We start from the raw sequence: 17,315 nt of genomic DNA on the forward strand, positions 1-17,315 counted from the left end.
AATACCAGTCAATTAAACCCAAACCTATGATGCAATGCCAAATAGTACACTCTTTGATTTAAAAAAATCATATAGAAAGTCACTAGCATAATTATTTTACCAGTATTTGATTTCAGTCATGACGGTGAAGATTGTCAGACTCTTTTATCCCAGTGCAACCCTTTATCTATATAAAACTGGAAGTCAACAGAGACCCTAAAATCTGCCTAGTCGATGTGGGGATGCAGATTGGAGCCACGTTGGCTCCACCTCCTTCTCATCTCATAACATGGCACCCCAAGCACCCCTAAGGCTCCATCAAACTCATTTTGGAAATTTCTAGATCGCAGCATGATAGCAAGAAGCCCAAGGTCATGGTTTCATGGCAGCCATTTACAAACACAAAACACTATGTAGTATAGGATGGATGCATAGTTGATATTTCATAGAAAGAAGATATTTTTATCACTACCCTTAACCAACACTCCTACAAGTGTGTACCTATGTTACAAACAAGAAGAGTGAGTATGCAAAATCTCTCCAAGTTGCAACTGCCCACTGTTCCGTTGGGTCAATGGAATCATCTTTAGCCATTAAGAACACTTCATTTTGTTTAAGCAGAGCTCATAAGTACCTGCTAATGGTATTATTAATGAAACGGAGACTTGTGCTATGGAATCAGTCCAGAAGCCTCCCTGGACCCTTCCAGGCCTGAGTTGCTACATCTTTCTGGTGTTAGAACAGAGTCCAGATGGACGTTCAGCAAATTACTGTCTCACAGCACAGCCCCATCTTGCTATGATTTGTCAGAATTTTTGCAGCTTCCCCTTGTGAAAGCTTCCTCGTGATTCTTTATTCCTTGAGAAGATTAGACTCTGCCTTTCTTTCTCCTATTCCTTCTTCTTCCATCTGAGACCATATGGGACTCAAGTTTAGGCCTAGGATTTACATCTAAATATGAAGTCGTATGCAGTGACTTAGTGGCAAAATGTTGCTTTGAATTGTTAATTAATTGGTTAATTAAATTCCTCTGGCAAAGGGTTTTTTTTAAAAATATGTATATCTCAAAAACTTGAGATGAAGTGATCTCTATATAATTGTCTCCACCATCCTCATATTTCTGACCCCTGACACCACCACTAACCCCGTTGTGAAGAGGTCACTTCACCTCCAACTTCAAGAGAAGATCAAAGCCACAGGCAGGAACTGCCCTTGAGCCCCTACCGCTGACCCTGCCAACCCACCAGAATCTACACACTTCTTTTCTCCTTCCCCTTTTCCCACTGAAAAGGGACTCCTGCTACATGCCTGATCCCCTCACCTGTGCCCCAGATTCTCCCTCCTGCCTCCTCAGTTCTTGACTCAGTATTTCCTCCTCCTTCGCACACCTGCTCTGCTGTTTCCTTCCCACTAGACTTCACCAAGCTCAAGTGTCTCCTGAGTTCATGGGACACCCCAGCTACTGCCCTATGCCCTGCTTCCCTTCATGGTCACATCGTCTCCTATTTACTCCAAGAGCGCCCTCAAATGTCACCAATGGTTCCTTGTTACTAAGTACAGTAGACACTTTTGACTTTTCAAAAGAATCTAAACTTCTGAAAAATCATTCCTATTTTAAAAAAACAACAAGCAAACATCTATTCAGTCAACAAGTGTTTATTGAGTTCCTCCTAGCGCTGGGAACTGAGGATGTGGCAGGAAACAGGTGTTGGTGGTCATGGAAGTTACATTAGGAGCAGAAGGACAGCCAAGCAGTAAACAAGCAAATAAATGAACAAGATAATTCCCGAGGGTGATGAGTGCTGTGAAGACAAACACAACTGACAAAACTAGAGTGACGAGATAGAGAGTAACTATGGAAACCGCAGTGAGTTTCCAAGGGAAACATCTCCGAGATGATATTTGAGCTGAAGTCACCAGTGCAGAGATCTTGGACGAGAGCATCACAGGCAGAGTGCATAAGAACAGACCCGAATGAGTATAAGCACTGAGTAGCTATCACAACATATTATTTACACATACAAAAGGAGACAAAAGAAGGAAGACAGGAAAGTGTGGTCTTGCTGGGTAGGGAAAGGGCTTCTGAATCACAAGTGGGGTGGGCCAGACCTGGAAAGGCAATGAGCCTTATGCCCTAGGGACTGGGTCATGGCTTCAGCTTCCCTCCACTGGCCTCCTAATAGAAAAGCATTGGAGGGGTTCAGGAGGGGTTGAGCTTGGATCTATTGCCTGTATTTCTCACCCTTCAGGCCCAACTTTAAAGCCAACAAACAAATTAGCCAAGCTTGGGCTTAAAACAAGCAGGGATGGCTTCTGGAATGGATCCCACTGGAGACTCAAGAGAGATGAGCCTTCTCCAACCCCTCTCCTTCCATCCCCCAGCTCTGAGGTGAGTAGGGAAAGTGATCCATGATGAAAGACTCTTTCAAAGCCACTGCCAGGCAAATGGTGGATCCCTAAGTCAAAGTCAAGTCCCTGAAGGGAGTCTATTAGTGTGCAGTCTTCTCTCATAGTCAGCTTCAGTGGTCAGGGTCCCCAGGGAGCATGGAACTGAAATGAGACTTGGGGGGTCTCTCTAGTATTTGTGCCTGGGAAAGAACATGAGAGCCCAAAACTATTCCCCCAAAGCCAAGTTTCCCAACATATACACAAACACACAAGCCAGTCCACAGGAAAGCAAGATGATCTGAAAGTCCTCCACTTAACCCAGGGGCAAACCCCACCAAGCGTCTGTGTGTGTGTGTGTGTGTGTGTGTGTGTGTGTAGGGAACGTGATCTAACCAAGGCAGAGTCAGGGGATTATTTCCTATGTCCCTGATGGAGATCCCATACTCAAGGTCAAAGTTCTTTCCCTGAGTTTGGGGCCATAGATAGTGGGAGCAAATCAGAGATGAGAAGTCAAACCCTAACCCTACTCCATTACAATTGGTTTCAGACTTACACATATCATGGGATAACCTCCCACATAGGGAGAGAAGTCTTGGACTGCTTATCTACCCTAACTTCCTCTCCTCTCCCACACTTAATTCTCCTCTCCTATTTTGCCTGACCCCACTATAGTATGTGGAGGCACCAACCAGAGACAGCATAGAGGGATTCAGCCCTCCCCAAGAATTTGGGGCATTGTGGTCTGGAAATAGCAACTCTCTGAGTACCCCTTCTGGTCTGTGAAAGGCCCTGGGGCCACCTGCTGGTGTCCTGAGGTGGGAGGGTGGGAGAGTAGCAACTTGGCCTCACAGAGGGGCCCTCTTAGCAGCCTGGTCTCCAGGAACCTTTGGGAGAGGGGCAAGGGTAAGTCATTGAGTGAGCCCAGATAACTTTCTCAAGGTTACAATGAATTGAAGCAATTAGTTCTGAATCTGGGACTGTCCAGATGAATTGGACAAGGCTCAAAGGTAGTGCCTGAGAGTGTATGCTCTCACCCAGGCAGGGATCAGAAGAAGGCATTCACAAATCCCTGTGTGAGGTTGGAGACAGAGGCCCGGGGAGTGGGAAGGAGCTACCTGTTCACAATGTTACTCTCAGCTCTGACACAGCACGTTGGCTGCTTCCGACATGTGGACTTGGACAACCCCTACCCTCCCTGGGAATTTCTTTGCACGCCTGGTTCATCTGTTCACCTAATATCTTACTCAAAAGGACTTGGATCTTCCCCAGAGCTAACTGTGTCTCTGGCCGTGTGCCAGTGCGGGGAACTGATTAAGGAGGTCAAATGGGAACCCGAAGGCAGAGGGAAGAGAGGAACCAGGCAGAGGATTAATTACAAAGAAGAAGGTCAAGGATCAAAAGTCAGATTAGGCAACAGGATGCCAGAGAGGGAGGAGAACAGAGATTGGAGGACAATACAAGGGCTGCCACTTGACCATCCTGATCTAAAGACCTTGAAAGCCCGTGCATGTTCTCAGGGAGAAAAGACTGCAGCTGAGACCATAGAAGCCATGCACTGGGTTCTGGAGCCCGAGGGCCACTGCTGGGACCCACCAACTGGAGCATGACGCACAGAGACGCCCCCTCTCACCTCCAGGCGGCCCCCGCACCGAGGAGCCTGTGGGCATCAGCTGTTGCCACATCAGCCGGTGTCTGTCCCTGCATCCTACTGGAAGCCAGATAACTCGCCCAAGGGCACGGGGGTCAAGGAGCAGTGAGTCCAGGTGCTGAGGTGGTCCATTCGCTTGAAACTGCCCCCTCACTTCTTCCGCGGGGTCGGCTTGCTCTTCCTTTTCAATCTGGTTTACAAAGAGAAACAAAATCCACAGTGTTGCTAAGTGATGAACAAACACTCTGTGCTCAGTTAACATAATTGTGAATTTGTAGACTACCTTTGGGGTTGTTATTCTGCTGGGAAATCTAACCTTAATATCCCTTTGCTTAATTTCCCAATTCTGGCAGCATCTGGCCAAAATAATGTAATTTTTTCCCCTGGCTCAGGCCAGGAAGAAGATATTCTTTTGAAGTTCTTCTATGTTTGTGTATAACAATTCTTGCTTTACACTTTAATCATTGCAGATAATTTTAAAATACATAAAACCACAAAGGAAATCAAAATACCACTCTACTCCTAAAAAAAAAAAAAAACAACAAAAAACCTAGTTTTACTGGCCATAGACATAAAGAAATGAATGTATACATATATACACTTAGGGTATATGAACTCACATTATGAAATTGTGACCATATTGACATGTTCTTATTTTGACGGGGAACAGACTGTGTTTCAAATAACACCACTAAAAACATTATAGGTGCAACTGGGCGGTTTAGTCCGTTAAGCATCCGACTCTTGATTTTGGCTCAGGTCCTGATCTTGTGGTTCATGGGATCAAGCCCCACGGTGGGCTCTGTGCTAACAGCATGGAATCTGCTTGGGTTCTCTCCCTCTCTCTCCCTCCCTCTCATCCCTTCCCCTGCTTATGCTCTCTCTCTCTCTCTCTCTCTCTCTCTCAAATAAATAAGTAAACTTAAACACACACGTGCACATGCACACACACATTATAAATATGTGGCTCTGGACAACAATTGCTTGCAAACTTGCTCTCCAACTGAGGGATTGCATTATATTAACCACAATTTATTTAGACAGCAGAACTCTACGTGGCCACCTTGGAAATGAGGGCATGTCAAATAATTACAGAACATCACCAAAGTTCTTAATTTAAAAAAACCAAATGAAGAAGAAACCCCATCAAGATACGTGCATTAGGAATGTACAATACTTTCACACTGAAAACTAAGCTTATGAGAAACGCAGCTTTTCCTATAATTTGGGGGGGGGGAGGGTTAAAAATCAGAAATAAAGTTCGTATTCAGGTGTTAGCAATAACATTTTCCAAAACCCCTAATTACATATCAAGCTAACAAGGCTGGATACCGAGAAAAATAAAGAAACACTCGGCTGGAATTCTTGGAATGAATGGTAGCCTGAGAAGGCTGGAATGCATCCCTTGAAATTTGAGAAGAGAATCACTGTACATTTGCTGGATCGCCTGCATGCCCTTCAGACGGGGGACTGCCCGCTCATATTAGACCCCGCCATAAATCATGCCAGATACAAAACCCCGGGTGCTGGCAGGCATATGGAAGCCCACAGATCCCAGGCATCACCTGTGCAGGTCGCACTGCAACCAGCCACTGTGGCATCTTAGATGGTGTGAGCACCTAATTTTTCTCATTAGCACTCCACTGACAGTGGCAGCCACACGGATGCGGCGGGGGATGGCCAGTTTGGGCAGCAATCGCCCCTGAACTCCATTTCAACCAGAGGAAGCAACGGAATTAAGGAGGATCTGCTAGGGGCCAAGATGAAGTGACACAATGTATCTATTAAATAACAGTTCTAATAACTTCAACTTACCTAATAGGATTAGATGATGAACTAAGTCCTTCACAATGATAACTCACGAGGAAGATAACATCCTCATTTTACACATGGGAAAAATAGAGCTTTCCAAGAATAACTTTGACAGAAGAGCTCAGACTCAAACCTCGTATCAGAGTCCTTGCCCTTCCCGCTGTGCCAGAATGACAGCTAGGTTGTATTTCCAGGTCTTATTCAGTCAATAAGATCAGCCAAGCCCTGAGTCAGACTCTGGGGATATAAGAGTTTCGGGTCCAGACTCAGGAACACTCCAGCAAGAGGGATGCACACTATTGGGTCTGAAATGTAGCAGTGGAAGGTTCCAGATGAGCCAAGGGGGGAGGTGGCCATCTGATCAGCCAGAAGTGTGAAGGCTCTTAAATCAAAGGGCTATGCAAAGGCTCCCTAGCATAATGATGATTCTGCAGACACAGGAGGGGACTTCTTTGCCTACATGAAATACTCTGCACATCATCCCCACTGACCAATTCACAATAGGAAAATAACAGGTAGTTATTACACAAGAGTCAAACCCTATATAAAATGCCCTACTCATCTTCTTGTAGCACAGCTCTGAAGAATGAAAATTATAAAGACTGTCCACATAACTGATCATCTAATTTGGGATCTAACTCCTTTTAGTAATCCAGAAAGCCAATTTGGCAAGGACTTAATCTTGTTAAACTATTTCTCTAAGAAGAAAATGTTCTCAGTGAAATAATAGTTTAAACCATACAAAAACTAGGCATACCTATTGAAAGGGGAAAAAAAAAAAACACCTCTCTATTCACAGACAACATGATTGTCAATGTAGAAAATACCAGAATCTACCCCAGAAAAAAGCTATAATAAGTGAGTTTAGTAAGATCACAAGATACATGATCAATATACAAAAATCAATAATATTTTATATATTGGAAATGAACAATGGGAAATTGAAATAGAAAAAATATTATGTTAATAGTACCTAAAACATAAAGTGCTTCATTATAAAGCAAACAAAATATGTACAAGATCTATGTGCTAAAACCGCAAAACAAAAAGGATCTAAATGAATGGAGAGATATATACTATGTTCATGTATTAAATATGGTTGCAATTCTCACCAGGTTGATTTATAACCTCAATACAATCCCATTCAATTCTACCAGGATATATTATATAAATGGACACAGTGACCCTAGATTTTGTATGATAAAGCAGAGGAACTAGAATAGTCACAACCAATTTCAAAAATAAAGCACAATGTTGGAGAATTCACATTAAACTGATTTCAATATTTACTATAATGCGACAGTAATCAAGTTGAAATTTGAAAGGAAAGATACATAGGTTAACAGAACAGAATAGGAAGTCCAGAAATAAACTCACACATTATAGTCAACCCATTTTTTACAAAATTGCAAAATCATTTAGTGGAGAATCTTCTAAAAAAAAAAAATGGTCTTGGAACAATTGAATATCCATATGCAAAAAAAATTGAACTTCAATCCATACTTCACATCATTTACAAAATATTAACTCAAAATGGACAACAATGTAAATGTAAACCTAAAGTTTTAGATTTCTAGAAGAAAACATCGGAGAAAATCTTTGTGACCTTGTGTTAGGCAAAGAATTCCCACATACAATACAAGAAGCGTGATCTATAAAAGGAAAAAAATGATAAATTGGACTTCATCAAAATTAAACCTTTGTTTCTTCAAAAGACGTTGTTAAGAAAATGAGAAAGCAAGCCAAGCAAACCACAGACTGGGAAAAAATATTTGCAAAACATGTATTTGATAAATATATTAAATTTGATATATTTGCATACACATTAAAATATATCCAGACATATTTTTTAAACTTCCAAAACACGATAACAAGAAAATAACCACCCACTTTCTAAAATGGCCAAAAGATTGAACACACACCTGACCAATAAACAAATATCACCCATCTTTAGTGGATGATATATAAGTTCATTTAAAGATGCTCAACACCATTAGGCATTAAGAAAATACAATATTAAAACTACGATGAGATAGCACTGCACACCTATCGGAGTGGATAAAGTTTTTAAAGCTGACAATACCAAGTGCTGACAAGCACGCAGAGCATCCCACGTTGCTAATGGGAATACAAAATAGTACAACCACTTTGGAAAACAATTTAGCAGTTAACATATGGTCTAGCAATACCAGTTTTAGGTATTTACTCAAGAGAAAAGAAAATTTACGCTCACATGAATGTTTACAGCAACTTTATTCATCAAAAATTGGAAATAACCTAAATATGCTTCAACTGGTTAATGGAAAACTATGATAGGTACATGCATATAATGGAATGCTACCCAGAAATAAATATGAAAATAAAACTGCTGATTTGTGCAACAAATAGTTCAATCTCTAATGCATTATGCTAAGTGAAAGAAGCCAGACTCAAGAGGATACACACTGTATGATTCCATTTATATGACATTTTAGACTTATAAGACAAAACCGTAGGAACAGAAAACAGATTGGTGGTTGTCAGGGGCTTGGGGATTGACTGCAAAGAGGAAGTATGAGGGAAATTTGGGGGAGAGGGTGATGAAAATACTCAACATCTTGATTGGGATGGTAGTTACATAATGGTGTGCAGAGAACTGTTTGCTGAAAAGGTCGACTTCTGCTGCATGCAAATTATGTTTCAACAAACCTCCTATATGTAGGGCACGTGTTTGGGGGTAGTGTATTTCACATATATACATGACACTTTTGGGGTCCATGGCTTCCTCCTTTGTCTGCATGCAGGTAACTTAACTATGACTGTGCAAAACTAACACTTAACAAGCTACGTGATATTATGGGCATAATTCTACTTATGCCCAACTACCACTGCCCTGCTATGTGTTATTTTCCAGTGAGACTCAGCTGCCTGGAAACCGACATGGTGAAGACAGATGGCTGCATTCATCCAAAGTTAGAGTTTTTCCAAAAATATGAGACGGATATTCAGAGGGTAGGGGGGTGTAGGGTATTTTTAAAGAGATTAAAATGTTGAGCCACAGCTCCTAATTTGGAGAGGGAGGAGAGGGAAGAAAGGAGTCTGAATGGACATTTTTTCAGAGAAGAGATAAGATGACCAACAGGTACATGAAAAGATGTTTAACATCACTAATCATTGGTGAAATGCAAGTCAAAACCACATGAGATATCACCCACGCCTATGAGAATGGCTATTATCAAAAAGACTGGAAATAACAAGTGTTGGTAAAGATGTGAATAGGCAACCTTTGTGTACTGTTGGAGGGAATGTAAATTGGCACAGCCACTATGGAAAACAGCATGGAGGTTCCTCAAGAACTCAAAAATAAAACTACAATATGATCCAACAATTTCATTTCTGGATATTCATCCAAAGAAAATGAAAACACTAACTCAAAGAGCTATATGTAGCTCCGTGTTCATTGCCATATTATTTATAATACCCAAGATATGGAAACTGCCTAAGTGTTCATCAATGGATGAATGGATTAATAAGTGTTCATCAATGGATGAATGGATTAATAAATTTATATATACAATGGAATATCATTCAGCAATAAAAAAGAATGACTACCATTTGCAACAACATGGATATACCTTAAGGGTATTACACTAAGGGAAATAAGTCAGACAGAGAAAGACAAATACCAAGCTCATAGATAAAGAGAACAGATTGGTGGTTGCCAGAGGTGGAGGGTGGGGAGTAGGGGGCAGGGGAAGTGAGAGAACTTGCGTTCCTTTTAGTTTCATAAATTGAATAATTTACAATACAATACAATCCTATACAATATAATAAATATAAAAATCAAACTACCTAGAGAACAAAAGGAGAGTCTGGTGAATGGAGAAGGAAAAACAAGGGTCAGAGCACTAGGGGTTCCTGGTGAAGTTTAAGAACAGTTGCTGTGGGAACGTTTGGCAAAGCAAACTGGAAGAAAAGAAGACTTGATGTGGAGTTGGATGATGCTGCTGGAGACTGTGGAGATGGTAACTGGTTTCCCATCCTGGAGAATAATCTCCATAAGAACAAAAGATTCATATGCAGCTCCATGGATCAGAGCTGAGCTAACCCTCAGTACTTTCCCCAGCCTGGTCTCTGGTTCTCAAAACTCTAACCTTCTCACCCACCCCCTGGCTCTCTCATCCTTGAGTAGGACTTGCCTTCATCTTAATGCCCATTAATGGGTCTTTCTCATTCCTTTGCAAAACCAAATGGCTTTTCCTGCTCCCATCAAAGGCCAGTCCCTCCACACATACTATGAAGGAGCCTTACTCTACCAACAATCTCCATGCCCCCTCTTTTGTTTCCAGTCTCATTCTCATGTCCATACCCCTTCCCATTGGCCCTTAATGTACTCTAAGTTATAGGGGAAAAAAATCTAGAAGTAAAATTGGCAGTCATGTGTTAGGGGGGAAATTTGGAAGTTAAGATGGCGCTTAGCTTTTCAATATGGGTGCTGGGAGGGGCAGTAGCGTTACTTGCTGAGATAGTAAATAAGAGGAAGAACAAGTCTTCGTGGGAAAGAAGTCAAGTGGAGATGGTTGGGTTTGACAACATCCAAGTTGATCTGCTGGGCAAATGGGCCCAGGGTTTAATGTCAGGGCTCAAGTAAGGTTTGAAAGTCATCAGTGTGCCCATCATGAAAGAAGAAAAAATTGCCCAGGCAGCAAGCTCAGGATAAAACCCCAGAGGATCCCAAGGTTTCACAATTAGCAGAAGAGCAAGGATTCACAACGGAGGCAGAAGAAAAGTTCACACGGTAAATTAGGAAATAGAAGGGTCATGGAAGGCAAGCGAGCAGAGAATTTAAAAGTTTTTTTTTAATGTTTATTTATTTTTGAGAGAGAGAGAGAGAGAGAGCAGGGGAGGGGCAGAGAGGGAGGGGGACACAGAATTGGAAGCAGGCTCCAGGCTCCGAGCTGTCGGCACAGAGCCCGATGTGGGGCTCGAACCCACAAATAGTGAGATCATGACCTGAGACAAAGTCGGATGCTTAACTGACTGAGCCACCCAGGCACCCCTAAAGACAGCAGAGAATTTAATGACTGAGTGAGTGAGTAGTCAACAAATTTGACAGACAGCACCATCGATATAAAGACTGGATTGAGCATTCATCTAGCAAAGCAACACAAAGAACACAGGGAAGCTGTTAAAGCGGGTGCTGCTAGTACCTGGCCTATGGCCCCTTGCCTTTACCACTATGTGCACACTGGCTGAAATTCCAGATGCCTTTCTCTGCCTGTGGGCTCTTTCCTGCTACAGCAGCTCACTTTGCCATCTGCTTGGCAGGCCAGAAGTGTCAAGGAATTAACACTATCCTCAAAGCAGTATTAGTTGACCAATGACCGAGGGCCTGGTGTATAAATACCCCAGCTCTTTCACCACTTGGCTGGGAAAACTGAGTGCACGTCCTACATTAGCAACTAGGGTTCCCTAGCAGGACTAAGCCCTGGGAGCCCACAGTGAGAACTGGTTTGATAACACACTCTCTATCAGCTGCTTCCTTTCTGTCTCACTTCCCTGTTCCTCCAGCATTCCCTCCCTCCCCCTCCCCCCAAATGAACTGCTTGCCCGAGCATTGTTGCTTCTGGAGGAACCTGCACAGGAGAAATTTCATTGAGGTGCTATGGGAAGAATCAGGGCACAGTCAGTTGAGGAGTAAATGCAATTTAGAGAAGTAAAGGTGACAAATTTACGATACTTTTTTTTTTAATTTGCCTGAGAAAAGGAGAGACCAGACAGGGCCAGAGGCGAACTCAGTCATTATGAGACGACTGAGCATGTTTAAAAGCTAAAGCACTTTCTCTTGAGACCATAGAAAAAGGCTGAAGCTGTTGGGGAAGTGCAGCAAGACCCCGGAGGAAACACGAGTTGGGGGAGGAAGATCACGCAGATCACACATGAATGGTGGAAGGAGGGGTTGACCTGATCAGGAAAAAATGCTTCCCCCTCTGGGACTGACAGAAAGGATTTAAAGACAGATGCATATCCTGATAAACATGTTGGGGCTGGTGGAGGCAAACTAGTCTGGAGAGAGGCTGGTGCTCATCCATTCATGGTGGCACCAACCCTTAAGGCTACGGGCTTCTCCTAGCTGTGCTCAGCAGCTGTCTGCCACCGTGGAGCCTTACTCTATCAACAATCAGCTGGAGGCTGGAGTAGCGCACGTAGGGCATCAACTTGATCTAGGTGAAGGATTTGTGGGATGAACGTGGCCAGAGGATGGGCAACAATGGCATTAAGGTTGTTAGAGAGAGTGGTTAACCATGCGCTCTAGACTGGGGACATGGAACCAGGCAGGAGCTGTCCAAATGGAAGAGTACCCACAGCTCATGGGACCAGAGGCCTCTCTGGCTAATCCCGGCCTCCGTGAGAGCCTGCTCTGCTCAGGCACCATGCTATGGGGACGGCCACGATGTGTAGAAGCCTGCTCCTGGACAGGAAGGGGTCTATGCCTCAGGTAGAGCAAGACTCAAGAGTTCAGTCATCCAAACTCATAAAAGCAATGATGCAATCTGAGAGGCAGGCAGACCAGAGCCCGATCTGAGAGTTACCTTTCCCTAACTCCACTGTTACCTGGGAAATGGTAGATGCATTTCTGATTCTGTTTGGCTGATGAGCCCAAAAATAGATTGCCAGGGTGTAAACACTGGGATGTGATTGAGCATAATATATGCCTGGGTGCGATTTTTCCACAATCACGTAAGGAATAAATTCTTTCTAAGACATGAATACAAAGTCAATGCTTTGGTTGTGTAAACTCAGAGAGGGCTCAGAAAGGGGACCAGAAGGGTTAGTTTGGCCAGTCCTGCACAAAGAAAGAGAAAATGGTCTGCGGTTTTCCAGAAGTACAAAACGGCAGAATGTACCTCTTGGCATGAGGAAGGACAAAAAGTCATGTCGTAGAAGGGTCTGGAATAAACTTGGGTCTGCACACCTGAAAAGCAGGCAGATGCCCCTTATCTAACAGTCTGAACCTCAGCCCCAATAAGTGGTTCTGTCAGTGCACACTCTCAGACCCTCAGAGTAATTGCTCTGGGTCAGCGCTCTTTGGAAGTAAGTCCTAGCTTGTCAAGTATGTAAGTATTTAGAATTGGATTGTTGTTTGGCAGTCCCGATAATTCCAAACAAACTCGAAACTATACTATTATAGATAGATAGATAGATAGATACAGATATAGATAGCATGTAGTCATTCAGTGGGTGTGTTTGTCTTAACCTTTAGAAGCAATGCCCTGTCATGCCTCGGCCAGGACAGTGCATGATCAATAAAATACCGAACTCTGCTTGCTTCACCTTGAGACTCAAAGCTAAAGCACCCTGTCTCTGAAAGACCAAATTCTGTGGAGAACCTGAGAGCCACTTAGAACCTTTACCCTCTAGCAATACGGTTGTCTTTCTTAGGCTTTGATTTTATCACCTGCTGAAGTGAGACAAGAGAGTGAAAAAGCAAGCTGGGGAAGGAGATGAACCAGGCAGGTGGGACCCCTGAATGTGGGCCGGGATAGAGACAGCCGAGCTCAGCGTGGTTCCTGGAGGGAAGAACAACATCACTGAGGGAGGGGCCGCTCCGAAATCCCATCCGGGCGGCCGGACCAGGGGCGAACGTCATTTCCTTTGATTGCCCAGAGCTTGGTGCATTGCTGTGCACATGGTCTTGATGCATAAGCTAGAAAATACACGTGGGAAGAGATCGGTCCTCCAAGCTCCTGGTGTGCGGGGCCCAATGTGGTACAAGAAATTCTGAGAAAGAATGAGTCAAAGGCACACACAGCACTGCTCGAAGATGTGCACTTGGCCCCAGTCACTCACAGGCCACAGTGGCTTTCAGAGAACCACAGGTCCTCCGCTCCCAAAGCAGAGCCCTGCGGGGCCAAAAGAGGCTTGGCCCAGGAAACATGTGTCAACCCTAAAGGCAAGGGTGACCTGTGAATCCTAAAATCTTGAGGAATTGAGAGTAGGCTAAGTTAAGAGGGAGATGCCAGGGTTTCCTCCCATCAGATATGAGAATGTTCAGTCGGGCTGCAAGGAATTCTACCAGTCCTAAGTCTTGAATATTCTCTGGTTCTTGAGATCTACCCAAGGGGGTTACTTAGGATCCGAAAGACCTTTGTCAATATCTTTTTTAACCTTTAAAGGTCAGAATTCAGGAGTGGCACCATTTCAGAAGGGAAGTGTGCTTCAGAAAATCTTTTTTTGAGCCTGTCTTTAAGTGCAGCTTAGTAGCTCTGCCTAAGAGTGAATTTTTTTCCCATTAACCTTCCTCCCACCCCTTTGATTTGGGATAGCCAACGAGTGTCAACAGGGGGAATAAACTCGTGGCAAAGCAATGGCTCTAGTGCATCTCCTCAGGGAATCTGAGAAGGAAAAATGAGGATCTCAGGAAGGGCTCAAATGGCGTATCCTCAGTGTCGTGGGACCCTATGAACAGAGGCTGCTGGGTCCCCCATCCCAGGGGAGCGACAATGGCTGAGGAGGCAAGGACAGCCTGATACCCACTGAGAACAGTTAACTGAGGGAAGCAAATCACACCAGCCTCTTGAGTTCCGCTGGGTAGAGACAGATGAACTTGGCATTCACGGTCTTCCTCTCCTATCCATGTCCTGCTTGAACTCCCAGCCACCCAAGCAGCCGTCACACAACTCACTACACGTGGTGTGGCTTGAAGCCACCCCAGCAGGTGACAGGCCTCGTACCCAAATGGTTTTCTCTACTTCTCACACTTCCTAACCACTCCCATATATCACAACTTACCTGGCCAGGCCCCCTGGACTCAGGCCCCTTGGGGGGCCCTCATTAAGGACTCGGTAACCCGGCACACAGCTTCCTATTCCAGAGTTAGACACTGGCGGGCTCTTACCTCCTTCACAAACTAACCTCACCCCATCTTGCACCTTTCTAATGCTCTCACTTTTAGTGCCACGCATGTGGCCCCTTCCACATGTCTTTACTGCACATCACAGACAACGTGGGTCACTTATTTATGGATGACGTAGGTCAGCGCTTCTCAAAGGGTGGTCCGCATACCAGCGGAGTCGCTATGCTGGGGTGGAGGTGTTGCTTGTTGGAAAGGCAGATCTCCAGATCTCATGGGTCACCCAAGGAACTGGATTCTCTGGGGGGGGGGGGGGCGTCTTTAATCCGCTCCTCCGTGGATTCTTCTGCATAGTACATCGGTAAACAGCAAGTGACATGCACCCCGAGTAACGGGCTATGCAGAGTAAGGATGAGAATCTCAAACACAATTAGCGCCCGCCATTAACCTACAAAGCAGCTTCATTTCCACATATTAAAAGAACTAAACAATTGGCCTGCCATGCGTGTGGGCAGGGACTATATGGGAAATCTCTGTACCCTCCACTCCATTTTGCTGTGACCCTAAAACTGCTCTAAAAATGAAGTCTATTTTAAAAAAAAAAGCTGACCCTCCTGAGATGAGACAGACAAACACATCTCTGCCTCACCTTCTGTCTGCATAGGTTCCTTTTTATTCTCTACTTACCCTAGCCTAACCTCCTCTGTGAAGCCCAGATGGGTCGAACCCTGTTCCAGGCTCCCATAGCCCCAGCGTACTTACTGATTATGACAATGTTGAGGTACGTACACCCTACACGGTGACCAACTACTCCCTTGTTTCATCCTGGCGAGTCACAACCTGACTTGTTCACTGCCGTATCCCCATCCCCCCACCATGATATATGGAACTCTGTGGAATGCATTAAGTTTGTTGGATGAGTGCACGAGTGAATGAATGATGTTGCTGCTGAGATTAACAGCAGCTGAAGTGTGTCAGGGGGACGGGTGGACAAACTGGCTGAACCTCTCCTTTTCTACACGTGTGCATCTATCCCTAGAGTCACCCTTCTTATCTCTGAGGCACAGCGATGGAGGGCCTCATGTACGTGCTCTGTTTCTGGGGTGGCTATTCTGAGTTTATACAGTAATCGGTTGCAGTCCTCTCGGACCAAAGAAGCAAAGGCTACTGTCCCCTGAAGGACTACACCCGCAGCTCCATGAGGAAAACAGAAGCCACACTAGGTATTTCAACCATGGGGATTTAATGCAGGGAATTGACAGGGGTTGGGTAAGGCCAACAGAGGGCCATTGAGGTAACCCAGACGTTAGTAAACACAGGACGCAGCTACTAACCTTAGGGCTGGGGCAACAAAAGGGAAGAGATGGTGTTACCAGAACCTAGAAGCTTTGATGGGGGACCCCCCACGGCTGGTGCCCGGCCCTCTGTGGGGGCTGCTGCGCGGCGGCTGCTTGGACTTCTGAGGGGGGCGCTGCTTGGCTGGTGGTGGTCGGACCTCTGGGCGGGGGCGCGGTTGACGCTCGGACCTCGGAGGGGACCGTGGCTTGGCCGGTGCTCTGACCACCGCGGGGGGTGCCGCTGGCTGTTGCTTGGGCCTCTGAGGGGACGTTGCCCGGCGGCTGGTGCTGAGGGGGCCAAAAGAAGCTGGAGGCTGGAGCCATGGCTCTCCTCTGCTGCTTAAGGGATGCTGACAGGAGCTGGAAACAGGGAGGCAGGCCCTGCCCCCCCCCTCCCACCTTCCAATCGCCCTCCGGTACCTTCGGAACCTAACAGGGAGCCGAACAGGGCACTGGGGGAAGAGCGGCCCAGACTCGCGGAGCAGAGCAGGACGGGGCGTGGAGCCAGCGCCCAGCCGGATGCTGAGTGGACAGTGCAGCCCACTTACCTGGTCTTCTGGCAGGCACAGCAGATCCAGTCCTCTTCTTTCTTCTGGTAGAAGCAGCCACTTTTACAGATGCTGTACTTCCGATCCACGATCTCCCGTTTGGAGTTGAGGAAGGTGAATGGCGGGCAGCAATGTATGCTGAAGTGCTCCGAAAACTTCTGGTTCTTGGAGAGTCTGGGGCCCTCCTTAACCGTTTTCTGACTCATCTCACTAGAAGTCATTGATGCGAGGAGAGGTGGGGAGACACGAAACAGCACGTCAGGGGGGAGCTTTCTACTCCAGGAGCCTAGGGCCGGCCATTCCCGCGGTCCAAAATTCACATTCAGCCTTGTCCTACACCCTGAATCTGGAAACTCAGTTTCTGGCCCAGCTCTACAGAAAGGGATTCAGGGCTTATTAATTTTTTATTGGCCTACTTTTCAATCATGTTTTCGGAAAACGGACACTTTTTAACTTACGTGTCAATGACCCGTTTAGGATAGGAAAAATATTACAAAACCAAACACACTTGTGGAAAAATAATATTCTAGGTTTCAGAAAGACCTCGTCTTTAAAATAATGATAATAATAATAATAATAGGTTGGTACTAAAACTGTGGTCACTGTTGATACAAAAAAATAGTACACGGTCATGAAAAAGAACAGTCGCCATGTTTCCATCTCACGAACACAATGTTGAACCAACAAAAGGCTGAACACAAAGGAATATAAGCTGTATGATTCGATTTACATGAGGCTCAAAAACAGGGAAAGCTTAGTCTATAGTGCTA

General features: G+C 45.0%; 1 protein-coding gene across 1 annotated transcript in view; it reads right to left on the reverse strand.

Annotated features, from left to right (window-relative positions):
• LOC102963092 (myelin associated oligodendrocyte basic protein) overlaps positions 1-17,315 on the reverse strand; it is a 64,971-nt gene that overhangs the window by 6,547 nt on the left and 41,109 nt on the right. Inside the window, exons 3-5 of the mRNA XM_042999228.1 lie at positions 16,546-16,755; positions 15,995-16,285; positions 3,998-4,205 (exon numbers count right to left, since the gene is read on the reverse strand). Of these exons, the coding sequence (XP_042855162.1) occupies positions 16,030-16,285; positions 16,546-16,751 (462 nt within the window). The 5' untranslated portion in view covers positions 16,752-16,755 and the 3' untranslated portion in view covers positions 3,998-4,205; positions 15,995-16,029. The remainder of the gene's footprint in view (positions 1-3,997; positions 4,206-15,994; positions 16,286-16,545; positions 16,756-17,315) is intronic.

The sequence above is a fragment of the Panthera tigris genome, chromosome C2, assembly GCF_018350195.1.
Source record: "Panthera tigris isolate Pti1 chromosome C2, P.tigris_Pti1_mat1.1, whole genome shotgun sequence".
NCBI classification, from domain to species: Eukaryota; Metazoa; Chordata; class Mammalia; order Carnivora; family Felidae; genus Panthera; species Panthera tigris.